General features: G+C 53.1%; 8 protein-coding genes across 8 annotated transcripts; 6 read left to right on the top strand and 2 right to left on the bottom strand.

Annotated features, from left to right (window-relative positions):
- Window positions 1-14: 14 nt before the first annotated feature.
- Window positions 15-2,037, top strand: POSPLADRAFT_1171079 (hypothetical protein). Its single transcript, XM_024488117.1, has 10 exons — window positions 15-207; window positions 265-284; window positions 335-442; window positions 493-578; window positions 632-640; window positions 699-924; window positions 989-1,372; window positions 1,430-1,546; window positions 1,599-1,739; window positions 1,797-2,037. The coding sequence occupies exons 1-10, from the start codon at window positions 28-30 to the stop codon at window positions 1,978-1,980; spliced, it is 1,455 nt and encodes a 484-aa protein (XP_024336913.1). The 5' UTR covers window positions 15-27; the 3' UTR covers window positions 1,981-2,037.
- A 299-nt stretch (window positions 2,038-2,336) lies between these two features.
- On the top strand, window positions 2,337-6,295 carry POSPLADRAFT_1074929 (glycoside hydrolase family 2 protein; the record flags this gene model as incomplete). The annotated part of the gene is made up of 22 exons (XM_024482764.1): window positions 2,337-2,486; window positions 2,549-2,579; window positions 2,633-2,751; window positions 2,806-2,825; window positions 2,876-2,975; window positions 3,043-3,128; window positions 3,184-3,200; window positions 3,259-3,593; window positions 3,657-3,786; window positions 3,840-3,876; window positions 3,938-4,056; window positions 4,112-4,158; window positions 4,213-4,306; window positions 4,375-4,389; window positions 4,440-4,652; window positions 4,710-4,788; window positions 4,839-4,913; window positions 4,967-5,015; window positions 5,075-5,118; window positions 5,180-5,297; window positions 5,351-5,787; window positions 5,898-6,295. 22 exons carry the CDS (start codon window positions 2,337-2,339, stop codon window positions 6,154-6,156), a joined length of 2,574 nt encoding a protein of 857 aa, XP_024336912.1. The 3' UTR covers window positions 6,157-6,295.
- Window positions 6,296-6,684: 389 nt separating this feature from the next.
- Window positions 6,685-7,555, bottom strand: POSPLADRAFT_1148312 (hypothetical protein; the record flags this gene model as incomplete). The annotated part of the gene is made up of 5 exons (XM_024486161.1): window positions 6,685-6,779; window positions 6,874-6,971; window positions 7,051-7,235; window positions 7,293-7,432; window positions 7,498-7,555. The coding sequence occupies 5 exons, from the start codon at window positions 7,553-7,555 to the stop codon at window positions 6,685-6,687; spliced, it is 576 nt and encodes a 191-aa protein (XP_024336911.1).
- A 3,616-nt stretch (window positions 7,556-11,171) lies between these two features.
- POSPLADRAFT_1171070 (hypothetical protein) lies at window positions 11,172-11,972 on the top strand. Its single transcript, XM_024488116.1, has 3 exons — window positions 11,172-11,434; window positions 11,494-11,580; window positions 11,636-11,972. Exons 1-3 carry the CDS (start codon window positions 11,256-11,258, stop codon window positions 11,766-11,768), a joined length of 399 nt encoding a protein of 132 aa, XP_024336910.1. The 5' UTR covers window positions 11,172-11,255; the 3' UTR covers window positions 11,769-11,972.
- A 98-nt stretch (window positions 11,973-12,070) lies between these two features.
- POSPLADRAFT_1066542 (glycosyltransferase family 2 protein) lies at window positions 12,071-15,901 on the bottom strand (the record flags this gene model as incomplete). Its single annotated transcript, XM_024482086.1, has 16 exons — window positions 12,071-12,431; window positions 12,485-12,889; window positions 12,949-13,050; window positions 13,107-13,135; window positions 13,194-13,299; window positions 13,357-13,423; window positions 13,475-13,536; window positions 13,592-13,648; window positions 13,699-13,818; window positions 13,868-13,948; window positions 14,005-14,354; window positions 14,406-14,604; window positions 14,652-14,819; window positions 14,876-15,266; window positions 15,326-15,556; window positions 15,654-15,901. 16 exons carry the CDS (start codon window positions 15,899-15,901, stop codon window positions 12,378-12,380), a joined length of 2,670 nt encoding a protein of 889 aa, XP_024336909.1. The 3' UTR covers window positions 12,071-12,377.
- Window positions 15,902-17,819: 1,918 nt separating this feature from the next.
- On the top strand, window positions 17,820-19,169 carry POSPLADRAFT_1058293 (hypothetical protein; the record flags this gene model as incomplete). Its single annotated transcript, XM_024481017.1, has 7 exons — window positions 17,820-17,845; window positions 17,906-17,981; window positions 18,032-18,343; window positions 18,393-18,470; window positions 18,529-18,693; window positions 18,752-18,956; window positions 19,015-19,169. The coding sequence occupies 7 exons, from the start codon at window positions 17,820-17,822 to the stop codon at window positions 19,167-19,169; spliced, it is 1,017 nt and encodes a 338-aa protein (XP_024336908.1).
- Window positions 19,170-19,747: 578 nt separating this feature from the next.
- On the top strand, window positions 19,748-22,362 carry POSPLADRAFT_1182513 (hypothetical protein). The gene is made up of 15 exons (XM_024488926.1): window positions 19,748-20,044; window positions 20,095-20,209; window positions 20,262-20,356; window positions 20,411-20,440; window positions 20,500-20,572; window positions 20,630-20,951; window positions 21,004-21,073; window positions 21,204-21,323; window positions 21,377-21,452; window positions 21,507-21,546; window positions 21,594-21,744; window positions 21,801-21,842; window positions 21,896-21,966; window positions 22,025-22,103; window positions 22,164-22,362. The coding sequence occupies exons 1-15, from the start codon at window positions 19,874-19,876 to the stop codon at window positions 22,284-22,286; spliced, it is 1,578 nt and encodes a 525-aa protein (XP_024336907.1). The 5' UTR covers window positions 19,748-19,873; the 3' UTR covers window positions 22,287-22,362.
- A 584-nt stretch (window positions 22,363-22,946) lies between these two features.
- On the top strand, window positions 22,947-25,833 carry POSPLADRAFT_1074924 (hypothetical protein; the record flags this gene model as incomplete). Its single annotated transcript, XM_024482763.1, has 5 exons — window positions 22,947-23,084; window positions 23,199-24,429; window positions 24,483-25,091; window positions 25,149-25,496; window positions 25,551-25,833. 5 exons carry the CDS (start codon window positions 22,947-22,949, stop codon window positions 25,571-25,573), a joined length of 2,349 nt encoding a protein of 782 aa, XP_024336906.1. The 3' UTR covers window positions 25,574-25,833.
- Between the last annotated feature and the right edge of the window lie 61 nt (window positions 25,834-25,894).

Here is a 25,894-nt window from a genome sequence, read left to right as displayed (position 1 = left end):
ACCTCCCCCTTCGTCCCGACTCCAGCCATGACCTCGCCTGGTCCGAAGGTCGACGACCTTGAGATCATTGAACACCACCACGATGATAGACCTGTCGGCGATGAGGAGTTTGGCGGGACCGAAGCGCGGAAGAAAATGGAGAAGAAGCTCCTTCGGAAATTAGACTTGCGGATGTCGATATTGATTATCATCTACATTCTCAACTACGTACGTTAATACTGTTTGCACCGAAGGTAAGATGTACTAACAGGTTGATTTGATTAGATCGACCGGAACAATGCCTCGTGAGTTGCAAGTGATACGTCTCGATCATGTTTACCTACCTGGTCAATAGTGCAGCGAGGTTGCGTGGATTCGAAGTCGATCTCCATCTCGAAGGGCAGCAATTCGACACGCTGCTAAGTATCCTGTATGTCGGGTACATACTCATGCAGGTGCCCTCGTGAGTGATGCCAAATCCCAGCTTGGGTGCACGAACTAAGCAATACTCAGAAATATGCTACTCAATCACATAGGAAAGCCATCAATATACCTTCCTTGCTGCATGATCATATGGGGGGCCATCTCGTGTTTGACGGGTAAGGCTTACGGACGCCTCAGTGAAAATACCACTAAGACTATACATGTACAGGTGTGACGACCAAGTTAGTAATGCGTCTGAGGCCGTCAAAGAAGCAGCTGATCATACCCTACGTAACCCAGCTTCGTCGGTGCTCTGTTGACTCGTTTCTTCCTCGGCTTTGTCGAGGCAGCATTCTTCCCAGGAGCATTGTTCCTCCTCTCGAAATGGTACACGCGGTCAGAGCTTGGTGTCCGCACCGCGGTGCTTTCATGTGGCAGTTTGATTAGCAATGCGTTCGGCTCGCTCATTGCATCAGGAATTCTGAACGGCATGGAGGGCAGGCTTGGTCACGCAGCTTGGCGGTGCGCAGAATCTTTCGTGGCGCGTCTACTATGCTCATGCATATGAACATCTTTGGTGTCTCAGGTGGCTGTTCTACATCGAGGGCTCGCTTACCATCTTTGCTGCTGCGTGTGCAATCCTCGTCCTGCCGGACTTTCCCGAAACGTCTCATACTTGGCTAAGCCCGCTGGAGGTCCGACTCGCAGAGAAGCGTATGGAAGAGGATGTTGGTGTAGGAGACGAAGCACCAAAAGAAGGCCACAGCCAACTGGAAGGCCTTACGCTGGCGCTCAGCGACTGGAAGATCTGGTGCCTTGCGCTGGCACTGACCAGCATGGTCATTTCACTGTCATTCAATGCTTTCTTCCCGACCTTGAGCGCCACCATGGGATTCTCCACTACAGTCACACTGCTACTCTGCGCCCCGCCTTGGGCGTTCGCGACCTTGGTTGCGTTTGCAGTTACAAGGTACGTGAATGTGATATAGCTCAAACGTTCAGGGTTTACAGTGTCCCATCACTATAGGCACTCTGATAGTACTCGCGAGAGATTCTGGCATATTGCCATCTCCTTGATGTTCGGCATCGTTGGGTTCATCATTGCGGTCTCCACTATGAACACCGCCGCACGATACGTATCCCTGTCAGGCATCTTTTCGCCGTGGTTGTGCCCGTTCTGACTTGCAGTTCTTCAGGTTCCTGATGGCTCAGTCATATGCTGCTTTCATCACGTTCCTCGCGTGGATCAGCAACTCGATCCCGCGACCACCTGCGAAGAGAGCCGTTGCTCTCGCTTTCATCAATGCGTTCTCGCAGCTCGGAAATATAGCCGGATCGTGAGTGCCGATGAGTCCCCCTAGCGTGATGTTCCTGACCCCATTCTTTGTTGTCAGTTATGTCTGGCCGTCAAATTGGGGCCCCACCTACCGCTACTCATATGCGATCTGTATTGCCACCAATGGCTTCTGTATTGTCATATGCTACATCTTCAAAAGACACCTCGAACATATGAACCGCAAGTTTGAGAGAGAGGAAGAAGAAGAAGGACGCCTGAAGGGATTCCGCTACATATCCTGATGTCATCAATTCATGTCATTAATGTCAAAACGACTGCAATGTATTTCCTGTGCTCCGATGACTGCGATGCATTTTCTGTGCTCCAAAATCCGTCTAAGCGGAATTAGAACGGATAAAATTCGCAACATGGGTGCATTGCCAGCATCCGGTGGACAGAACGTGATTACTATATAGGGACTCAGGTGCGAGAAGGCGCGATGATAGACTCGGCGTCGGTCGGTGTTATCTCGGCACACTGCTAGGTCCTCCTTCAGCTGACCTCCGCTGCCTAATAGTGAGGCACAGATGATTGTGCGAGTTATAGGTATGCGGTCCGTCGTGCAACGTAGCTCGTTCGTCGCTCACACCCATTCACCATGACTATCACTAGGACTTTGCACGATGGCTGGAGCTTCACCCAGATTGGCGGAGGGGAGGCTGTCAAGGATGGCGAATGGCTCCCTGTGCAATCATTCCCGACCACCGTCCACGTCGAGCTGCTAAAGCAGGAGAAGATCCCTGATCCGGTGAGAGCCATATTATGCTAACCTGATCGCAGAACACTCACATGAGGTGATCTCAACCTTAGTTTCTCGGATTGCATGAATGGGACGTGCAGTGTAAGTTTTGCGTACTACAGGCAGACTTCCATCATCAACTTTACTTGCTTCAGGGGTCGGCGAGGTCCCGTGGGCGTTCAGGACGCAGTTTGCTGCCAGCCAAGCGGAAGTGTCTGCGCCCAACGTCGATATTGTCTTCGATGGTCTCGACACGTTCGCCACCGTCACTCTCGTGAGTGAAGCGTTGCTCAGGCATCCTATATACTGAGCATGATTATGCTTCTAGAACGGACACAAAATATTGGAGTCAGTATCGGTAGTTTTGAATGTAACGACATCCTCACCAGTGTTCTCAGGACGGAGAATCAGTTCATTTCCCACCGAGTTCCTGTCAAACCATTACTCAGGCAAGGCAGCAATGAGTTGCTTATCACGTTTGCGAGCGCGTTCCGAAAGGTATATGCCGCACATTCGAGCAGCTGAGGCGCACCAACTCACTTGTGATCCGACATGTCACCTTTAGGGAAGAGAGGCAGAAAAAGTACACGGGAAACTGAATCTCTGGAATGGCGACTCTAGCCGTCTTCATGTCCGCAAGGCCCAATACAAGTGAGTCTAGCCTACACATTTCTCAGCTTGACACTCATATACTTGCTATACATAGCTATGGATGGGATTGGGGTTCGTCAACTACAGCCTTCCCTTCCGCGCGTTAATCGTTTTGACACAATGCTAATAGGACCGGTATTGATGACCGCCGGGCCCTGGAAACCTATTAGCTTGGAGACGTACCAAGCCCGCATATCGGACGTTGATATCCGTGCCAGGGTGTCCGAAGATCTGTCGGCCAGTCTGGACGTGAGCTTTACGTTGTCGCGCGATGACCACAGCATTGCCTCAGTCAACGTGAGGGGCCCCGATGGCTCCTTGGTAACCGGCCAAAGCAGCATACAAATCCAGCAATCAGAGGCGAAGGCTCGCTTCAAATTCTCCGCGGGTACTTACGAACTATGGTATCCTGTGGGGTATGGTAAACAGCCGCTGTATACTGTTGAGATCGAGGTCAAGGATGAGGTGCCTTTGCTCGCTCTGGTGTACACCGGACACTGAGTCTCACGGTCCGTCTGTGTCATACAGCATGGCGCTCTCGACTCCAAGACTCAGAAGATTGCCTTCCGCCGGGCCCGAGTAGTGCAAGACAAGCTCATCGACCAGGAGGGCCGAACCTTCCTCTTCGAGATCAATAACATCAGGATCTTTTGCGGAGGTTAGCCCCCATTCTCGTCGCGTCCGTACATGTGATGTCATGATATCTGGAAGGTTCCAACTGGATTCCTGCGGACTCCTTCCTCACGACGTATGTGTATTATATTCTCCCGCGAGTCGACGTAGCCGATGCTCACACGGACGTCTTCCAGGATGACCCGTGATAGGTACAGAGCATGGCTCCAGCTTCTTGTGGATGGTAACCAAAACATGGTCCGTGTCTGGGGAGGCGGCATCTACGAGGCCGATGACTTCTATGACATTTGTGATGGTGATTGGCATCCATCTTTGGCATGTTACTCCGCGCTGATGCGGAACATACGTAGAGCTCGGTATTCTGGTTTGGCAGGACTTCATGTTTGGCTGCGGTCAAGTGCGCATGGAATGTCAGCTGTTCCGCGGCGTTAAACTGATTGATGCTATACAGTACCCTGCCTATGACTCCTTTACCAAGTCGGTCGAGCTAGAAGCAGAACAGAACGTCAAGCGCCTGAGACATCATCCATCAGTGGTCATTCTCGGTACGTCCAGCAAACTCCATTGAACCCGAAGAGTGCCGCGCGCTGACGCGCTGACTTCCTTCACAAAGCTGGAAACAACGAAGGTCAGTCATGAGACGCATGTCCGTATTCTGAAGGCCTCATGGTGCCCTAGACTATCAGCTCGCCGAGTCATGCAAGCTCGACCTCGACTATTCCGACGAGCAATCAGACTTCCGCAAGACCACTTTCCCAGCGCGTTACATCTATGAGCGCCTCCTGCCGTCGGTCACCAACAAGCTCAGTGACATTCACTACCACCGCAGCTCGCCTTACAGTGGGTATGGAAAACCGACGACCGACAGGAATTATGGTGACCTGCATCAATGTGAGTTTTATTTATGCTTATGCGGAAGTAGCGTAGGGATTGAACATCGGTGGCTAGGGAACGTCTGGCATGGTTCGCAAGAGCCATGGCACAACTGGGACATCCTTTCTGGCCGATTCGTATCTGAATTTGGAATGTATGCGATCAAGTTGTCATCCCATGACTCGCAATTTACCCTGTACACAGGGAAGCGTACCCCGATATTCGTACCGTTGACTACTGGCTCGGCGGAGACAGGTCTCAGCGGTACCCTCAGTCGCGGTACGGCCGCTCCTTCCACTTCTCCCTTCAGAATATTCTTATTCTGTCTATAGGTCCGTAGTGAATCATAACAAGGCCGATGGCTTCGAACGTCGTTTGGAGGTAGGCCTCTTCATCTCTAGACTCACCGAGACTGAGGACTCAATGTGTGTGAATCGCAGCTCTACCTCGTGGAGAATTTCAAACATTCCTTTGAGATCGAGAGGTAAGCGCGTTATAATGTATCGAAAACGATCCATCGGGTATTCATGTACCTCGTTCCGCAGCTATGTGTACTATACCCAGATCATGCAGGCGGAGACCCTTGCTTCTGCCTACCGCCTGTGGCGACGAAACTGGGCAGGCAAGGGGCGAGAGTACACCGCCGGTGCTCTGGTCTGGCAGGTATGCCAAGTCATACGACCATCCCAAGGACCCTCATTCACTCCGCTGTACAGATCAATGACTGCTGGCCGACGACATCGTGGGCCATTGTCGACTACTTCCTGCGTCCGAAGCCGGCGTACTTCACCATTAAGCGCGAGCTGCGTCCCTACACGGTCGGCATGACGCGCAAGGAGAAGAAGACATTCGCGGACGACCTGACGGCCGCCTTCTTCACCATCGAGACCGTTCTCGAGATCTGGGGCACGAACAGCACGCTCACGGAGAAGAAGGCCACGCTCGAGGTCACCGCGTTCGACCTGCACTCGGAGTGGACAGAGACGTTCACGCAGAGCGCCGTGCTCGCGGCCAACGCGAGCACCGAGCTCTTCAAGGGCGCGCTGCCCGGGCAGCCGACGCGCACCAAGGCGAGCGAGGTGCCGCGGACGATCATCGTCTCCGCACGTCTCCTAGACAGCAACGGCGCCGTGCTCGGCCGCTACTCCAACTGGTGGGTCATGCTCTCCGCATCCACACACATCGATACCAGATAGAATCCCCCTGCCCGCGCTTCTCGAAATTCTATCGCCCGTTTCTCATTTTGCGCTCTATCCCCTCTAGGCCCGAGCCGTTCAAGTACATCAGTTTCCCCGAGATTAAGGACCTCGGGCTGAGCATCACGGTTGGATCGGACGGCGAGTCCGTGGAGCTCTCCACAAGGAAGCCGATTAAGGGCATTGTGCTCGACGTCGAGGGGGACACGGCTAAATGGAGCGACCAGGCCATCGACCTGGTGCCGGGCGACCCGCAGGTGGTGCGCGCTGTGGGACTGAAAGGGCGAAAGGTCAAGGCGCGCTTCCTAGGGGACGGAACGGCATGAGCGTCAAGACACGAGCGGGGTGTGGACTCGGAATTCAGTTGAGAACGCATCTGTACTAGTAAGAGCGTCTGTGCCATCGGCAGCGCTGCATGCGATTCAAATATGATGGGGCTGAACTCTGCCGACTTCGTCATAACACCCGATCAGCGGGAGGGGCGAATTGAGGGACTGGAATTAGCAACATGCCATTAGGAACCTCCAGGGAAAGGTGTACAATGCATGAACCCCACAAGGGGCTGTAACAACGCGTAGCACATCACAGAGACTTTACATACTAGGTAGTAATAAGGAGATAGGGGAGACGGCTGTATAGAGGTAAGAATCCAACAGTCCAATATACAAGAATACCCAAGGAAGACAGCGCAGCATGTCGCATAGGGGTTTGACAAAACGACAACAGTTATGCAGCAGGACAGGCAGAGATCGATGCAATGTATGGTTAGGGCAGTCGAGGGGAAGGGTGCGTGGCGAATGTTCTATGAGTGGGACGCAACAGTGCCGGAGAGGAATAGAAAAGTCTACGCTACATCACATGATGATGCACTTGCTGGCTGGGGGTTCGTTGTTGTTGCTATTTGACGTGGTCTTCTCAATCTCCGCCAGACAGAGCTCGAACACCTTGGCTGTGCGGCGAACGTGCCGATCATTACAGGAAGCGAGAAGCGAGCGGGTGTGTTAGTTCGCCGGCGGCAACGCGCGGGTGGGAGGGGAACGCACCAACGTTCACATTGCTCTTCGCGCTCGTCTCGACCCACGCGGCGTGATGGCGTTTGGCGAGCTCTTCGCCCTCGGTTGGAGCCACCTGCCTGGATTTGCTGTGAGGAAAAACGGACGTGTGGGCAATTAATCCGAGCACTGCGCGGCGCGGAGGCGGCGGAGCGGAGCGGCACGCACCTTTGCTGCAGGTCAGTCTTTGCGCCGACAATGACGCACGGAATCGAGTTCATGCCGCAGAAGTTGGCGACCTTCTCGTAGACGATGTCGACCATGTCGAAGGACTTGCGAGACGCGACGGAGTAGACAAGGACGAAGCCATGGATGCCGACGGCGTGCTTGGAGTTGAGGATGGTGTACTCGTCCTGCGTGCCTCGTCTGAGCGCGCCGGACGGCGAGGGAGGAAAAGGGGGAAGGCTGACCTGGCCAGCGGTGTCGAGGATCTCACAGTCGTACTCGACACCCTTGTAGGTGATGTTCTTAGAGAACGTGCTCTCGATGGTAGGGTAGTAGGACTCGACAAAGTGGTTCTCAATGTACTGGATAACGAGTGACGATTTCCCTGTGTGTGTTTTTCGACGCGGTGAGCGGGCGGGCGAGACCTCGACGGATCACAGGGGCACGCACCGACCGAGCGAGAACCTAGAACGACGATTTTCCTCTTCTTGAGAATGTCGCCGGGCATGACTGAAAGGGGGGAGAAAGGGAGGGGGACAGAGGGACGGTAATTAGGGAGAGGAAATATATGAGATGGATGGGAAGGAGAGAGGGGCGTGGCTGGCTGCGTCGAGACCCCGGATGAGCCACGGTTGCTCGCCACAGCGCATGATCCGCACCTTGCAAAATCTCCGCCTCGCACTTGAGCTCGCGTGTGCTGTTCTGGCTGCTGTGCGCTGCTATATTCGAGCCGGATGCTAGGGGCGAAAATCGTCTGTTTCAGCGGCGGACCGTTTAGCCTTTTAACCACCCGGCCCAGATCCATCACCTCCCAAAGCGCCCCGCGTCCTTCCTCTCCTCCCCACCGCTCTCCTTGTCCAGCTTTGCCCCCGCTTGGACCGTTCCCATTGGTCCTACCGTCCATCTGTGCCTGCCGCCAACATCCCCGCCACCGCGTGCGATGCACTTCCCTTTTGCTCCGGCTCCGCTTACGCACAGCTGTCCATCCGCACTGCATTCCCCCTGCCGCTTTTACGTGCCCGTACGTCGCTCTCGCCAGCCGGCACCTCACCTGAGCGAGTCTCATGATGTCCCCAATTAATCGCACCGCGCCTGCTCCTCTGCATCCTCCAGGGCCATCCCTTCTCCGTGCGTCAAGAATTACCACCATTACGCGGTCATACTGCCTTCTCCAGCACCACATGCAGACCCAGTCTAGAGCGCGCGCCTCGTAGAGATCTCGCGCCCAATAGACTGCCGTATAGTCCACAACTCTATACGTACGTCTTCTCAGGCTGTAGACTCTCCTCGTACGCCTCCGTACCACATCCTTTAGCTCCTTCCGTAACACAGCGCCCGCAATTGGCTCCGCCGGTTCGCCCGTTCACCACGCACGTCTGCTTTTGTTACATCTCCCGCGGAATCCCGCGCCTGACAAATGACAGTGGGTTTCTTCGCAGTGGTCTGTTCTCCTGATGTAGAACATGGCGGTTGCAAATGCCACTCCTGGCGGCCGCTTTGCCAAGCAGCGGGCGTCGCAGCGGATACAGCACCTCTGCTTTGAGATGCATCGTTGCGCGTATCCATATCTAATCCCTGTCTAGATTGATCAACTCTGATAAGGCAGCGTGCCCCAAATTAAAACGCGGCAGCAGACGCCCGAGGGCCGAATTGGCCTTTTTTTGTGATCAGTGAGACCCCTCGAAATGCACAGACCGGACCGCTATGTAGAAATGCACAGGCCGGACCGCTATGCGCACGCCACGCAGGCCGCCGCCGCTTGGAGAAACGGGTGAGCATGGGACGACGATCCAACATCGCAAGTGGCGACGGTACTAGTGCAAGCTCGCAGCGCCCGTCCGAAAATATCACATGGAACACCGCCGGCCGACAGACACCAAGGGAACGGAGACCTTTAGATGGGTATTCTCGATACCGGCCCAGTTGACGCGTCGCGCCACAGACACCGCGGACCGGTCGAGGGGAGAGTTGCAACTTTGCACGTTGCCTCGCATCACGCCGCTATCTGCGCACTCGCTCGCCTTGGAAACTGCTTCCAGTGGCGACCGCGCTGGGAGGCCAGTAGATCGCTATTCGGGCCAACGCCCAGACACAGACACTCCCGCTTAGTGTGATCGTCGTCGTGATTTTGCTCCCTCGTTCTCAAGCTTTCAGGCTCGCTCAGATTATGCGGGGGTCCACCACCCGCATCTTTCGGGCCAGATCACTTCAATTAGTGATGCATTGCGTCCGTGCCCGGGAACTAGGAGACATTTTGTATGTCATATAATGTACCCGAGTAACTCAGGCGCCACTAGTAGTCTGCTAGTAGATATCAAGCCTCAAGCAACGCGACAGATTTTCACAGATATTCCCGTGTGCCTGTGCTGACCATCCGAAGGAAGCCTCGGGGATCAGCCGCATACGCGAGCCTGAGAGCAGCCTGCCAGAGACCCTTTGGATGCCGACGAAGCGCAACTAAGCCTATTATAATTGATATTGCCGGCGACCTGGACACGCCGCGCGTCGGGCGCAGTACGGGCGAATTTGTGTATAAGCTTTCTCACCGCGTCACCAGTCACCAGTCGCCGCCCGCCGCTATACATTTCAATGCAGTGGAGTAATGCTGAGAGATGTGTGATTGAGTTGTGCAGCGGATCTGTGCCGGCTTGGACAAGGCCGCGCAATACCATCCAAATACGACCGTGCTGGGGTTGGTCCGCGACATCAGGCGGAGGGGTTGCTTGATAAACTACCGGTGAGGTGCGCTTTGGTGCAGTGACTGACGTCTGGGCAGAGGAAGCTTTGGCGGTGGTACTTCTGAGCGTCCGGACCTTCACAGGATAGTAGCAGTGTCGTATATAGGCTTGCCAGAGTATGGCAGCTGCCTTCTGAGCAGCGGCGACACCTGAAAAGGGCTAAGTAGCACAGCAATTGGCTGGGGGAGGTGGATGCGGGCAAACCTAACTGTGCGATAGTGGGTCGTGCGGTTCAAGTACTCAGAAGGACGGCAGCTCGAATTTGAAGGCGCTTCAGCTGGTCGGTCGGATGAGGTCCGTCTGACCACCGCCACCAATGACTTGAAGATCTGGGGACACAGTGGCTCGGAAGATTACACGGACTGACTGAGAAGCACATACAAGGACTCGACCGGGTCTACGGCCTGACGGCAATTCAGTTGCTCTCTTGCTCGCATGTAGCATAATTAGGCAGTGCGGGGAGCAGCCTAGCGCCTGCTACCCTCTACTCTCCCTAGGCAGGCTATGCAAGAGCAAAACTCGAGCCAATGGTACTCACATATATGCAGGGGGACCACATTCCAGCCGTCTGTCCGATGCGCTACAATGCGTCGTCACTGTTGGATAAGTGAATTCAGCAGATGCGGATCTGGGTGATACACGCGAGCGTGCCTTGTGAATATAAAGCGGACGCCAGGGTCGGCTATGTATAACTCATCGAACATGTGCATGATCGCCGAGGAGCGAATCGTGAAGGTGTGCACACTGGGGCCTGAACTTCGGTGAAGTATGAGACAAGATGGTCAGCTACACCCATAAGCACCCACAAACCTCCTGCAGCACCGCCGGCCGCCCTGGGTTCCTAAACAAAATTCTCCAACCGCACGAACAGCACACTGTTAGCATCCGCAGTTGCGAAACAGGGCAGTAAAAGACGCTGTGGAGCTCACTTCCTCAGACTCACGGTTGTCCTTAGGCATCAGCAGAACACATTTTTCTTGGGCGGCCGTGATAGCTTGGAATAAACAGGATCGGGACGATCAAGGAAATTAGAAAGTAATTCAAGCAATAACGCGGTTTCGGCGGCTTAATCTGGTATATTTCCAAGACATGTTTGCGTGCTTGATCAAGATGCGCCAAGAAAGTCAACTAGCTTAGGATGAGCAAGCGTCACGACTGATGTAATCAAGAACGTTATAGCCCAGTGACCACATCTTTGGCGTTTGAATCGTGCCAAAGAGCTTGACTCAGGGCAATACAGACTGGCCTCCAGCCGCGGCGAGTGCTGCGACGCGATCACGTCGATGCAGCAAATTGCTACACGTGACCGTTCAACTTTGAACCGTGTGCAAGTGCTGCACCAGCTTCGCACCAACTACTTAGAGCCGTGTTCGTCATTCCATTCCCCTTACCTTCGGACGATCACCGTCGGGCACACACATCTGCTCATCATTGACCTTGTGCTTGGGAGAACATCTCGCTGAAATCGTCATGTCTACAACGTCGACCCCCAACGACTCCCCCGCGCACGTTCAGCCACTGCACAACCCTTCGCAAGCCGCGCACGTCGTCGTGCCTCAGGCACCCCTCGGCAACACAACCAATGGCTTGCCAAGCCAAGCGCCAGGTATGGGGGCGAAGGCACTTCTGGCAAAGAGGCTGGCGAATCAGTGGGTCCCATCTTTCTGTGTGGCGCAAGGTCAAGGATGCTAATCTTGTGGGGGACCAGCAACCCGAAGTATATCTCACCAACGGACAAGATGATGACGCCGGTTAGCCAGAAGCTAAATGCGGCCAAGAAGAAGCATTTCACAAAGTGAGCCCCTCGCACATAGTGTGTTGAGACGCTGAAACTAATGCTCGAGGAGCAGGGGTGCTAAGCCCATGCCGTCTCTATTCGCCCAGAAAGAGATCAGCTCTGATTCTGAGAGTGGGGATGAGGCAGAGGCGCCTGCGTCGTCATCAGGTGACAAGAAGATGGGCGAAGACGAAAACCCCTTCTAGCTTGCCATTGAAGACGAACTGCTGTATCATCATGAAACTTGTACGACCTCTTGTTTCCTCCTGACTTATGCCTTTTACTCGTCGTGTCTGTATAGCTATACCCATCGTTTTCGTGCAGTTTGTACCGCCTGGAGCTGGCTCGGACATGTACAGTAGCTGCAATCGTTATTCCACGAACTGCCTTTGTGCAGTACATGGGCATTTATGTTCTCGCGAGTATGAGCACTATCCTGCCCTAGGCCACCAGAAAGCCATGAGTAACACGCAACGTTAACAGTCCATTCGAATCGTAGCCGTAAGGATCATCGTCGAAGACGCCACCAGCATTCATAGTTCATTGTTCAGAGGACTTAATGCCCGCAGCGTTCGTGCTATCGTCTCATCAGTTAATGTCAAGATGTACAAAGGACCGGTATGAAGATGCCGACTCCGTGATTACGACGAAACAGCAGTAGGCAGACATGTAGCGAAACCGGCGATGTAGTGATGAAGGGACGACAGCATCCAAATGTCCTTAGTCCCGAGATGCAGCAGTATAGTATGATGAATGAACGACAGCAGTCCGTACCCAACGTGTCCCAAATGCAACAGCCCTCACAACATCGTAAACTAATTCCTCCTGCAGCACCGGAACAGGTTACGCTTGAAGAAGTAGTACAAGCACTGTGGGCGAAGTGAGCAAGCGGGACAACCATGAGAGATGGGTGCAGACATACCCCTATGAACCGGACTGCTGCCAACCCGAACGTCGAGTACAGAATGACGGCGAAGTAGATGTTTTGCTTCTTGCGTAATGCGTCTTCGTCGACGGATTCATTACCACTTGAAAGCCCGTTCAAGTTGGCAACGGATATAGCAAGAACCGCGTTCGACAGCATCCAGAATGCCACCAGACGCGTCCGGAACGTTTTGTTCTCGTCGTCCATGGTGGGCTTCTCGATCTCCTCCTTGACCTCCAGCTTGGTGACCGCACGTGTAACAGTCTCCTTGAAGTGCGCGTCGAGATCCTCCTTACTTCTTGCTGATTCCTCGACCACGGCTGTTTCTGCATCCTTGGCCTTCTTCGATGATACTGATGGTAGAGCCTCCGCCTTGTCACTACCCTTGGTACCCCAAGAGACCTTAAAAAACCCCAAATAAGCGATCACAGCATCACCGCCAACACCAATCAGGCTCTTACGTCGTGCAGATTACAAAAGGCGTAGACGTTCAGGACGTTAGTGAAGCTCGGTGCCAAGCACAGGTATTGGAAGAAGCTGGTGAACAAGTGCCACGGGTCGCGCTGCGGGAATTATGACATCAATTCAACGAGCATCTTTCGACTATCGTTGAACGTACGTATAGGAACGAAGCCATGAAGTAGATACCTGCAAGAGGATTAGTCATGGCTTGGATGGCGTAATTATATCGTCAGGAGAAACATACCGTATGTTGATACCATAGCAGCGATCAAAGCACCGACTGGGGGCTTGAAGAACGTCAAGACGATTTCTTTCACTGATGTCTGCGCTCTTATCAGAGCTGGAACCGCCTGAAAATCGGCAGATCAATGAGTGTTCACGGAAACATACACATCTATTGCACTTACTATGAACGCCTTTATCGTCAACGCGAAGGAACAAACGAGTAGGTACAAGGCCAGGACAGCATAGACCCTGACAAAAGATGAGACATTATATTCACATGCCTGATATTTAGTCACCCACCATAGTGTGACGGTGTATGCCATTCGCTCTCCCTTCGGTCTGTTACCCAGAGCGAGCACGAACTGAACAATGTAAATTCAGAGCTGACATTTGGAGATCCTATGAGATAGCACATACCTGAAGACACAGGAAAGCAAGATAGATCCATTTGCACGCTTCGTTAACCCAATGTGTCTGGGTGACGAATAAGCACTTTCAACAACAATTCAGGGAAACATGCTCACAATATCCGCGGTACCGAAGAACGTAAGGCCATCCGAAGGAAGTAGCTCGATGATGATGGAAAAAGTCAACCAGATGTTGGCCAGAGCGAACCACGAGAAAATCAAGCTGAAGACATTGTACTACACAAGACATCAACGAATGAACAGCAGAAACCGCGAATCCACGTACAATAGCCTGGATGTGGAGGAAGAACATGCGAATGATGCCATGGCCGGACCTGTAGAGCTTAAAGAAGTTGACGAGCGCATACTGTCGGAAACAAAATCCGTGAGAGTCCGAAATCTGTCATACACATATCAACCTACCACGGAAGCGGCAAAGGAACCATTCAACCAACGCCGACGCTGACCGATGAGTTCTGCGGCAGACTCGGGTACATCCGTTTCAGCCTTACTAGGCTTGACATACGTCAGAGTCCACCTATCACCCGCCTTCGCGACCAACTCGAAACAGAGGATACGATCCTCGGCCAAGAACATATTCTTTGTGAAAATGTTCATGCCATAGATACCCTTGGGGCCAAGACGATCGGCAAGCGAGTGGTCACCATGGAAGTACTGCTCCAATGGCTTGCCCAAAATGGCGCGGTACCGGTAGGCGGAGAAGGCACCAGGCAACACTGACACGTAGCCGAAACTACTTTCCAGGGGCTTATCTGTAGGGAGTTGTCAACCGAGTGTGACCATCCCAAAGCTTATTTACGCACCCAAGATATTTGACATCTTATACTCGAAGTTCTGGGCGGCAACCAGAGGGTTGAGGAGCTTTCTGCCACCTTCCAACATGGCGTGGATTTCACCACAACAGCCACCCAAGTGAGGGTCATTATAGAAAGCCTCCCATAGGTAGTAGATAGACTTGTGCCCAGGTTTCGTACCAGCGTCAATGAGGACACAATATTCCGGCTATTGACAATTTAACACGATTCAGCAACCAATTGTAAAACACACACCTCCAACATCCGACCAATAGCGTTGAACAACCAACGGTGAGAGTTGATCTTCTTTTGATTCTTCGCCTTGATGACGAGGATGATGGATACGGGTACCAAGTTGGCATGATCATCTCCGTGCGGCAATATCAACTGAGGTGTGGGGTCAACGGAAAGTTGCGTTGTGTACTAAAGCAAGACAATTTTCAAGTAAGCCGTCGAGGTTCTTCGCAAGAAGAACATACCTCGAAAATGTGTGCGACAGTGTCCTTGCCATCAACTTGCTTCTTCATGACACCATCCTGATAGACGCCTACGGTAGCCAGAATATCCAGCACCGTCTTGTCCATAGGTTCCAGACCATCAATGATGAGCGCAACAGTGATCTTTTGCCACCCTGGAACACCTTCTTCCGCAGTACGGCGCCAGTACTTCGACTGCTTGGTCTTGCAGATATCACGGATGTTCAACATGACGCCGTGCAGCGTGCGAGCGTAAAGAGTCTTGTCTTCGTTATACGACGTGATGGCAATGAGTAGCTCTGTCTGGCGGTTGTACATCTTGGTTCGCAGAGAGTAACCGTTCGCTTCAGAGAAGTCATCAGGGTCGCATGTCGCGGCAGTGTAACGCATATGGCTATACACGCAGCCATCAGGATACAAAATCAATGATATGATCATGCACTAAACACGTACGAGAATTCAGTGGTCTTCGAGCCCAACCACTTAGGCTCGATCGCGCTGTATACGGGAGTCGGCACAGGGTACTCCGCAATGAAATTACCCTTCGTAAGCTTGACTTTACGCGTTACACCACGCTTGATCGTCTGTCGCCGCCTCCATGCAGATTCGACGCCAGAAGATGCCGTTGATACAACCGAGATAGGGCGGTCATAAGGATCACCGTAGGCATTAGGGTCAATGGGGCTGCGATAAATGAGGTCAGATACAGGAGAACATTGCAAGCATGCACAACGGTGGCTGATCGAAATCACGCCACGCGACGGGCAGGACGAGCACTTACCCAGGAGGGTACAACCCGCCTTGAGCTGCTGTGAGTGGAAGTTTCTCAACCTCCTCGTCGTCGTAGTTGCTGCCCATACCACCAAACTCGTGCGGAAGAGAGGCCGTGCTCTCGTACGCGGCCATGTTGGGCTCCTGAAACGCGACCTGGCGCGGTGGGCGGTCTGCGAAGGGGTCAGAGTGGTCGGACAGCGTTACTGAGCTCTGAGATGCATAGGAGGGGAGGGGAGGGCGATGGTCCTCGGCCATTTTGCTCGGTGTGCTATAAAACGGCCTGGAGGATGTTAAAGAAGGAGGGCTGGCGTGGCCGGGTCGTCGTGGGTATCGAAAGAGCTGAGCGCAGCCCCGTTGGCAACTTGAAGACAGTCGTCTCTGATCCCCCCGGACACCCTGTATGCTATGGCTGTACCCTCCGGCGAACCCCAGCCTTGCCTTCCTTTCCCACCGGACGGGCATCCCCGTCACCCCCTATTTCATAGCCAATCACCGTGCGTGACCGGACGGCGCGGCGCGCACCGGCCTTCTCAAATCGGGTTGCCAAGGCGATGAAGGGCTGTATTTCCGCTTCATTTGCGTCCGCTATTCTCTGCGTTCCAATAATAACCGGCTTTGCCGCCCACATCAAGATGCTGCTCCACCAGCTCAAACCCACAAATCTGACCACGGGCTACCACAGACCGCGTCCATATCGTGATTGCTGACTTGGCTTGGTCTTTGGTGAGTACACTGCCTAAACACTCCTATTTGGCTGTGGTATGGCTGTGGTAATGTTAATCATGTCGTTTCACACGCCTCATTGTAACTTGCAGGCCGCTCAACAGGCGGTCAAGCAATGCCTGAAACGTGGGTCACAGAAGCAGTAAGCGCAGGCCTCAGCCGCTGTGCATTTGGCAGTCCTCGATGTTATCATCGTGGCACAGCCGTATCTACTAACTTGGTATTTACACTGAACGTCTTCGAGGCGCTGCCATACCGTTACGAAGGCGTGTGAAGCAACCTTATGTGACTTAGGTGAGACCCAGAGTTTTATTGACATTGTCCAGACAAGGCTCACATACATTGACACTGGCATATTGTCATCTTGGATGCCGCGGTAGTCGGGGGCTCCTGTGCCTGCAGGCCCAGTCGTTGTACAGCCTTTCATGTATTACAGGTCCGCTGTGATATTGGTCGTAATTCGGGTCTACAAACATCTAATCGGCGCGAGCTAACGAGGCGCTCCCCACCGCGTCGGGCGTTCGCAACACATATGACGTCCCCCGATCGATGCAAGGCAATGCGGGCTGTTCAAGGCTTGCATTCAACGCTCTTTGCTCTCGTCTATCACGGCCCCCTCCGCATCCAAACAAAAGCGCTTCGCAGAAAAGGTTGCAAAGCAGGCCTCCAAATGTAAGTCTGATGCGTCCACATTGACCGCCAGTGGCTTCGTAAACACGCCCTTAACCAATGTCTCGGCTGCGACCAGCCAGGAAGACCTCACGTCCATGACCAAGCTTCAGATTGCGGCCGATAGGTCAGTCGTCTCCGCATTCGGCTGCCGAACCAGATGATCGTGCGACGCCACCTTCAGGAGTGCAGCAAGAGTACTCGTCTCTGACCCGCGTGCCGAACAGTGGGGACGTATGGCTCGCATGCCCTTATCAATGCTGACTGAGCGGATGACTGACAGGAGGGGGGATATTACCTGGCGGACTGGTCGGGGTAGGAGAGTACTCTCTCCCGCTCCCTTTCAGTTTACCGCCAGGTATGTTTGCTTTCGAGCTAGGTCCACTAGCAACAGTGCGTGCTGACATCACTTTATCGCTGAACTCTTCCGGCGAGAACCAGTGGCCGTCGCCGATTAGAGCTGTTTTAATGACCACTAAGTCACTTCTCGTGATCATGATCTCCTGAAGGACAGTCGTTTACAAGGATCCTCAGAACAGACGTGGATCGAGCCGACCGCATTTTGTAATGTCGATCAGTCAAATGACATAATTCCTCTCTAGGCGGATTGATTCAACCGTAAGGATGGGAACTAGAGCTATATTTTCTGATCGCTCTTGAACTTAGCATGTGAACTTTTCGAGCAAGCGAATGAACACAGGATATAAACACGTATGTTGCGATCGAGTCTTGCAACCTGTTACCATTCGTTCTGCACTCGGGATTTACTCACTGCGTGAAGATGTCACCACCGGTTGTTCTGTACCAGTACGTCTGCGAAATAACGGTTCCTCAGGTATTTCTACAATATCTCTGATTCCTTTGCAGTTATGACTTGTCCCCTTATGCCGCCAAGATCAAGGATGTCTTGGCACTGAAGAAGATTCCGCACAAGAGAGTTGAGGTAACATGTCGTGCTGATCATGGAAGTCGTTTGATTAAGACAATCTTGAGGTGTCATGGATTCCTCCACGGCCTGAGCTCTCAGAGATACTGGGAATCCCCTACCGCCGAATCCCTGTTCTTACAATAGGGAACGACGTCTATTGCGACAGCAATATGATTGCATTGGCGCTCGAACGCCGTTTCCCTGCTTCTGAAGGCTACGGAACCCTTTTCCCCCCGCGAAGAGGGACGAACAAAGTGGATCAGGGCATCATGAAGGCGTTTTCCGTGTTTTTCATTGATAACGCCGTCTTTCACGGAGCAACAGACCACATACCATACGAGCGGCTCACCCCTGAGTTTATCGTGGACAGAAGTTCCGTGAGTCGCCTGGAGAGTTATCGAATTACAGTGACAAATCCGGTCGCAGTTCCGTGGGCACTACATTGATGTTCCCGCCATTGCCGCGCGGCGAGAAGAGGTCAAGAGTACACTCTCATCGTATCTGGTACGTAACCATCCGCTATGACATGATATATGAGACTAGTGTTGAAGCGGTTCTGTAGCATTTGCTAGAAGAACAATTGGTCGACGGTCGCGATTGGCTGTTTGATACCGAAGGCCCTAGTCTCGCTGATAATGCGGCGTACTTTGTCTTCTACTGGATGAAGGATTTCATGCGCTCACTAGATGACCTGTGGGATCCTGTTACGTTCCCAAGAAGCATGGAGGTGAGACTCCGTTAACGACGTGCATCGAACGAAGTACTTGATTTTACTGGAAATTTAGTGGATTTCGCGTATTACGACTCTTCTTGAAGACCTTCGGAAGGAAAACGCGGCGCCGTTCGAAGCCATCACTGGACAGGAAGCCGCCGAACTCATCAGCTCGTCGCAACGGGAGGATTTGGACGTCATCGGCTTCGACAGCGTTGAGGCGAGTCGATTGAACGTCGCAAAAGGAGAAATGGTGGCCGTCATGCCACGGGACTATGGTATGCTGTGTTGTTGCCCCACAAAGTCGTGGCCTGGTGCTGAAATTTAGTCCTCCAGGTCAAGTGCCGACTTGTGGGAAGCTCCTTGCACTGAGCCGAGAGGAAGTCGTGATTGAGACTGGGAACGCTAGTATCATGCTACGATGCCATTTCCCGCGCTTGAACTTCTCTGTAAGGCCGAAGAGGGACTTTGAAGGCGCGGCGAAATTGTGATGCTTAATTCGTCATCCCGAAACATGTACTTGATACGACTTGGAATTCATGCGCACTATTGCTACTACCCCGGTGTCGAATTCGCCGACTATCCATGTGATATACAAATTTGTAGAGGATACACACTCTGATCACTGCGGAATGTGTGTAAGTATCGTCCGCAGTGATCGACAATGCCTCGCGCACGTGTAGCCCTGGCGCGCCAAAGTCACGGTAGACTGGTAGTCGACCCTTCGCTCCGCACCACCACCATCGGTATAGTCGTCGACGCAAACGAAGCGAAGCAGCCATGCCCACTGCTGCTATGCAGTCTGCTCCGCAGGCACGAGCCAACCGGGCCCCTGCTGCCCAGGAGGAGTCAACTTGGGGCAAACTTTGGTCTATTGCACAGGTAAGTACTATGCTGCAGGCTTTAACACAGTCGAAAGCGTCTACTGAAGGAGTGATATGTAGCAATTCCTGATTATGTATGTTGTTATGCAAGTCGGTAAGCTGGCAGGTCAAGTGTTTTGCTAGGACAAGTCTGATTCTTCTGTGCTGAAGCTACGAAGTTCTTCGCATCCAAGACGCCTCCTGTACCTTCCACCGTGCCTTCGGTTGTGCAGGAAAGCATCCCCCAGGCACAGACAGGCAGTCAGTCAGTTCTACCGCCTGCCCAGCCTACACATGCACGGCCAGCTTGGGCCCTCAGCATACCTCTCGCGATGCACGTGTACCTCTCGACGTCTCCTACGGGCGAGGTGTTCGCAAACCAATGGACGTCGGAAAGGCGCGATAATCAAGATGATAAATTACCTCATTTTGTGTGGGAGAACATAACGTATGGCGACTGGTCAGATACGAGAACGACGGACTTTGTAGTAGACCTGCCGGTGGTAAGTCCTATCACAATGGAATCTTTGGCATGTCACATTGTATCATGCAGAGCGTACAAGCCAACGGCTCACTATGGGCGGACGTATTCTTGGTCAAAGATGGAGCCAGTCCCGACCCATCTAAGCCGAATTTCGACAGCAGGGCCGTGCACCATACCAGGAAATGTGAGCCTTCGTGCTATAACTTCTGGCAGTCAGCCTTACAGACCTCTGTTAGTGCTGACCCGATACCTTCCGAAGGCTAAAGTCCGCAAGGTGAAGAGTCTTATATCTGGTCAAGACGAACAGCCGGAGGAGGAGGAGGAACCACAAGTGAGTAGAGATCATTTATAGGGCATTCTTCAATTAGCTCACTCGCCGTATTAGACTGACGTCATCGCGTCTCATTGGCACCCAGTAGGCTGCATTAGCCGCATCTTGATGATTATATGCGCTGAAAGTTGTGTTCATTGTAGAATCTCACCTTGGCTCTTGTGTCTGATGCCACGGTTCTTCCCTACACCCAGCTTCCGCCGCCGCTCGCTCAGCGTGAGTGATCCTATACTGTCAGCATAATCTGAAATCATGCAACTGTCTTATTTGAAGATGTCTATCTGTACCCCGAGAGGGATGAAGCAGGAACAATCGCATTCTACAAACCTATAATATTCCCGAACGATTTCTGGCTTCTTCGTTCTCAGTTCATCGAGATCAATAAAACGACTGCTCAGCTACCGCTTTCGGTGACGTTCCAGCCCCTCTCCTACTGGAAATTTCAAATCTACGCCTCGTTATCACAAGGGCTCGACGATGCAATAAAGCAGCAGGGCGGTAGTGGCGCAGAATTGGACGAAATCAAACGAATGCTTGTCGAGACGAGCCCATGGTACCTGGGTCTTACCGCGTTCGTCAGCGTCTTGCACATGTTGTACGTAGCCATTCTGACGTGCAGGGACGGCAAGTCGCTGACCGTGGCTTAGGTTCGAGATGCTCGCGTTCGGTTCAGATGTCGCGCACTGGAGACAAAAGCAAGAAATGGTTGGGGTCTCTGTTAGGTCAGTGATTGAACCTTGTCAGCCCCTAACACATTTTATTTGACATGCGTTTCTTGTCTACAGAACTGTAGGTGCCAGAACAATAATGGCAAGGTCAGCTAGTGCTCATCGTGAATGCCGGACAGATCGTCACCAATGTCGTCGTCCAAATAATTATCTTGTTATACCTCATCGACAATAACGAGCAGACCAGCTGGATGATTTTGATGGGGTCCGGTATGGGAGTTCTTGTCGAGGCCTGGAAGGTGAGGGCATCGCACGCCTGGAATCATACGATGCTCATCGAATTCCCAAATAGATCACAAAAGCTGTCGACATTAGGATTGTGCCTGCTGCTCCAGGGGCTTGGTTCCCTTACAAGGTTGAAGTTAGAGGTGAGGAACTAGCGCAATTGCAACAGACTTTCGGCTGACATTCGGACGGAACAGACAAACATGTCTTGTCTGAGGACGAGAAGAAAACTCAAGAGTCAGTTCATACCCTCACACTAATGACTCGCACTCACCCGGACATAGGTATGATAAGTTGGCGTTCCGCTACGTCTCGTGGGTCACCATACCATGCTTGGCCGCATACACCGTGTATTCGCTATTGTACGAGACACATCGAGGGTGGTACAGTTTTGTCATCTCGACGTTGACCTCTTTTGTCTACATGTTCGGTTTCGTAAGTGTCACTCTTGGTTTGCGATGTCATCGGACCTTTGACAAGTGTGCTTTCAGGCCCAGCTGGTGCCCCAATTGATCATAAATTACAAGCTCAAGGTTCGTTTTCATGATCGCACACTATACCGCGGCTGATGACGTACTTGTGTCAGAGTGTGGCTCACATGCCCATGAAAGCCATGATATACAAAACTCTGTCCACGGTTGTGGACGATTTCTTTGCGTAAGCCGACACCTTACCGCGGCAGTCGCATAGGGTGACTGATGGCCGCCTTACGTAGATTCTGCATCAAGATGCCGCTGCTGCATCGGTTGGCCTGCTTCCGAGACGACGTAGTGTTCCTCGTGTTTCTGTATCAAGTGCGTTTTCGGGTTGTGATCTCGCCTCGCGCGTGCGCTGACGCCATTCCTTATTTGCAGCGCTGGATCTACCGAATTGATCCCAAGCGAGTGAACGAGTACGGTCAGGTGCTGGCGTCAGAAGTTGATGCCGTACAGGCGAATGAGGGCAAAGAGACGGCAGAGGCGAAGAAGAACAAGTGATCAAGTGGGGTCGGTGACTGTGTATACCTACTGTGTACCCTCGGCCGGAACAGGGATTATCTATCATTCGCCTGCAGATGACCAGGAAGCATATGGATCTGAATCGGATGCTTGCACGGCACTTGCTGCGAAGTCACTGCGACGGGTTGCCGGGAGGCGGTGAGGACTAGTACAGCAACTGCGGTCCGTGTGCGCGGTCGGACGACGGGTGAAATCTGCTAAAATTTCCCAGGTCGTTGGACGGGGCTTTCTGGGCGCTTCCCCCGAGTCAGCGCGCGTTCGTATGTAACACCCTTTCTCTCCGACGTCCCGTCGTCTCTTTTCCTTCCTCCTCCTCCATCTCGCCCTGTGTTATGGCCACCAATGGCCTACCCTCCATATATGCATGCCCGTGTCTAAATGTGCAGGTGCGGCCCCAGCCGGCGCAGGGGGACCCTCCCGCCACCCACGATGAATTCGAACCCGTGTATGCGGGAGATGAGGGTATCTCTGTGGTACGCTTATTCCTGCTCGTACAAATCTACCCATCTGATTTCTGGAAACCTCTAATTGAAGACCCACACCCAAGTAACCTTGCGGACACGCTTGCGACCGGAATCTGACGAACGGAACGCTCGGAGCATACAATATGTATCACTGACATGTCTGATCTGCCACTGCATGGTGTACCGGGTGCAACGGATCCTGGACCCCGAGGTGGATAATGGAGAGGGCCCTGTGCTCCCAGCTGATGATTGGGCGGAGCGGGATTTGCTGAAGAGTGCTACCGGCTGGGTTGAAGTCTCGAAGGGCTGTTCGGTGCGTGTCCCCGTTCCACCGAGCGTCTCCAGGTGCATAGGCGTGCACTGTGCTGCCTTGTGTCCTGGACGTATGCCCGACTGTCTACGGAACTGACCGTTCCACTGCGTTCAGAAGGAGGAAGCCGTTGCTCGAGCGACAAAGTCCCCCTCGTACTCACAACTATTCAAGATTGTCCTACCTTCTGGCAGCCCCTCCTGGACATCCCCTTCTGCGCCAGTTTCCTCCTCTCCGCTCAATTCGGAAGAGATCAGGCGGAAGCATCTACCGCCCTTACCCGTGCTCTTCCTCCCTCCTCCTTTCACACCAAGTCACCCAGTGTTCACTCATCTGTCTTCTGTCGCCGCAGCGGAGTCTGAGAAGGCCCGTGATGCGGCTGAGGAATATCTTTCTAAGATCGCGGAGGAGAAGGCAGCGGAGATTAAGGTTGTCGAAGCGGGCCTTAAGCGGGAGGTCGAACTGTTGTGGAGTAAGTTTAAGGAGAATCTGGAGGCTGCGCATCAAGACGGGAGTACCACTAGCCAGTCGTCCTCTTCCTTGTTGGGTCGCCGACTCAGCCATACGAAATGGTCGGGGCTGACAAGTCCTGGAGCAGATAGCGCGAGCGGCCAACCCTCGTCAGTACGGATTAGCGAATTTGTGCCCGTGCAGAACATCTCCCGGCGGACGTCATCTGTAGTTTCGCCCCGTCAGGTGACATCCACACTCTCAGCTTCCCTGGCCTCGACTTCTTTCCATTATCCCAGGGCACAAGAGCCTGAACGAGCTGCTGCTTCCGCACGTGATGGCAGTACCCGATCTCCTTCCCCATCCTCGCAATCTGTGACGCCGCCATCACTCAGCCGTTCTAGTACCACGCGTGTGGTCTCCCCTTCTACTGCGTCGTCGCGAACAGTCGCCGCCATGGCCATCAATGGGAATGAATCGATCTCTATCCGCGAAGCGTACAGGAGGAACATGGACCAGTCAAAGGACATCGCCACGAGCTTCAGATATGTAGTTGATATGGAACAACAGGCCATGGCGCACCTTACACACCGGGAGCCCAGTCCGCCTGTAGATGCTTCAACCAGTGTCAATGGTGCCGAAAGCTCTTCTGTTGTATCTGCTCCGCGCGGGCGATCTCCAAGGGCAGGCAAGAGCTCCTTCAAGAAGGGCAAAGCTGAAGCGATAGCTTCACAGCCTGAAGAGAATCGCCCGACAACTCCAACTCAGACGAGCCAGGATAAAGAAGATACCAGCCCCAGGGGCAAGCGTAAAGTGACTTTCGATGTCAAGCCTGCAGTTGCTATCATCGACGCAGAGGCGGTTGAAGCGGAGAATAATGACACTGTTGTTGACCAAGGTCAGTCCTGTATACATTGTGAGGTCTCAAGATTGTGCTCATCGATAGATTAGATATTATCTTCGACATGGAAGCTGAGGAGCCTACGGACGGTAGGGAACCATTGCAAGAGCCCCCTGCCTTGATGAATGGCAATACTTCCAGTGTCCCGTCATCCGAAGCGGACACACTTAATCCTGCACCTCGACGTACGCGCTCACGTTTGCAGAATGACTACGGCCTCCCGGCTTCCCTGTCGTCGCTACGACCTGCCTCATTGCCAAACATCTCCGCGATGCGACGACCAGTTCCCCGTGATGAGCCCACAGATCGTCCGCGATCTCAAGTGGTGCGAGAATCCGTGGTGACCACAGCGGATAGCAATCGCAGTCCGGTCAATGGTCGATTCGAGCAATCTGACATTGAGGAAGAAGTTACCGATCCGAGGGAGGCAGAGATCCTCAGGCTGGTCGCAGCGAGCACGCCCAGCCACCGGAGCGCGTGGAAGCGCAATAGCAGGGCGTGGCAGCTGTTCGTGAACAGACAGAGTCGGAAGAGCAGGGATCCCGGGCCTGTTGCAATCGAGGAGGAAGATGAGAGCGATACATCTCCTGAATATGATGGCCCGCGCCTGGGTCGCCACGGCGGCGACGAAGTTGATGATCTATCCGACGATTGGACAGGTTAGTAAACGTCCCTCCACGTATGCCAAGGTTCGAGCATTGAGTTTCTTCATCCAGACGATCGTCTCAGGCGGCATGAGGGCGGCATTGCATCTTCATTACCCATCCCTATAATGCCGATGGCGTCCCATTTCGGCGCAGCGTCGTATCAACAGAAGACGTCGCTCAGCGACCGGCCTGGCATACTTGTGCCGGCGTTGCGTCCTAGTTCTTCGGTAGCCGCACGGAAAGCTGTATACGCAGAGCGCGACCGGATGCGCGATATTGATCCCGGAGCGCTTGAGTTCACCGATGATTTGGACGATGAGGACGAAGATGATGTGGAGGCAAACATGGAAGTAGGCTCGGTGGGACGACGCCGGGCTCTGAAGATACTTAAGGCACGCGATGAGCTGCCAGAAGCTGGTGAGTAATCCCTTTTGTCGAAATGTCTCTGCCTCACACATCATTGTTTCGTAGGCATGTGGAGAAGTTTGGCATGAAGGAGGTTGTAAGGTTATTAACCATTGACAATCATATTCTAAAAGCCCCACCTTAATCGACCCTCGTCGATGCATGTTGTACTGCTACCGACAACTTATACCATACTCACAACTAGTCTACTGCAGTCTGTCTTTGTGCTTTGCAATGCTGTCGTGTACATATTGTATCGCTACGCTTCACGGTCCTTGGACAGCAAGCGTATGCGCTCCGTTCGCGTCCATGCGTTTCGCCACAATCATACACAAGGTTGAGCTCGGGGTTCGAAGTTTGAACGAGACAGCGACGGTGCAGGTATTCGGGATGAGACGCACTATATATAA

The sequence above is a fragment of the Postia placenta genome (assembly GCF_002117355.1).
Source record: "Postia placenta MAD-698-R-SB12 unplaced genomic scaffold POSPLAscaffold_10, whole genome shotgun sequence".
NCBI lineage: Eukaryota > Fungi > Basidiomycota > Agaricomycetes > Polyporales > Adustoporiaceae > Rhodonia > Rhodonia placenta.
Note: the sequence above shows the minus strand (reverse complement) of the source record. Positions and strands in the feature narration are given on the sequence as shown.

What these genes read in the sequence shown, in the direction of transcription:
- POSPLADRAFT_1171079 (XM_024488117.1), top strand. Translation starts at nt 28, where the DNA reads ATGACCTCGCCTGGTCCGAAGGTCGACGACCTTGAGATCATTGAACAC. An exon ending in ATCGACCGGAACAATGCCTC is followed by an intron (nt 285 to 334) that starts GTGAGTTGCAAG and finishes CCTGGTCAATAG; the next exon opens with TGCAGCGAGGTTGCGTGGAT. An exon ending in GTTGCGTTTGCAGTTACAAG is followed by an intron (nt 1,373 to 1,429) that starts GTACGTGAATGT and finishes CCATCACTATAG; the next exon opens with GCACTCTGATAGTACTCGCG.
- POSPLADRAFT_1171070 (XM_024488116.1), top strand. Translation starts at nt 11,256, where the DNA reads ATGTCTACAACGTCGACCCCCAACGACTCCCCCGCGCACGTTCAGCCA. An exon ending in GCAAAGAGGCTGGCGAATCA is followed by an intron (nt 11,435 to 11,493) that starts GTGGGTCCCATC and finishes GTGGGGGACCAG; the next exon opens with CAACCCGAAGTATATCTCAC. An exon ending in AAGAAGAAGCATTTCACAAA is followed by an intron (nt 11,581 to 11,635) that starts GTGAGCCCCTCG and finishes CTCGAGGAGCAG; the next exon opens with GGGTGCTAAGCCCATGCCGT.
- POSPLADRAFT_1182513 (XM_024488926.1), top strand. Translation starts at nt 19,874, where the DNA reads ATGCACGTGTACCTCTCGACGTCTCCTACGGGCGAGGTGTTCGCAAAC. An exon ending in TCCGCCGCCGCTCGCTCAGC is followed by an intron (nt 20,573 to 20,629) that starts GTGAGTGATCCT and finishes TCTTATTTGAAG; the next exon opens with ATGTCTATCTGTACCCCGAG. An exon ending in GTTGTGGACGATTTCTTTGC is followed by an intron (nt 21,967 to 22,024) that starts GTAAGCCGACAC and finishes CGCCTTACGTAG; the next exon opens with ATTCTGCATCAAGATGCCGC.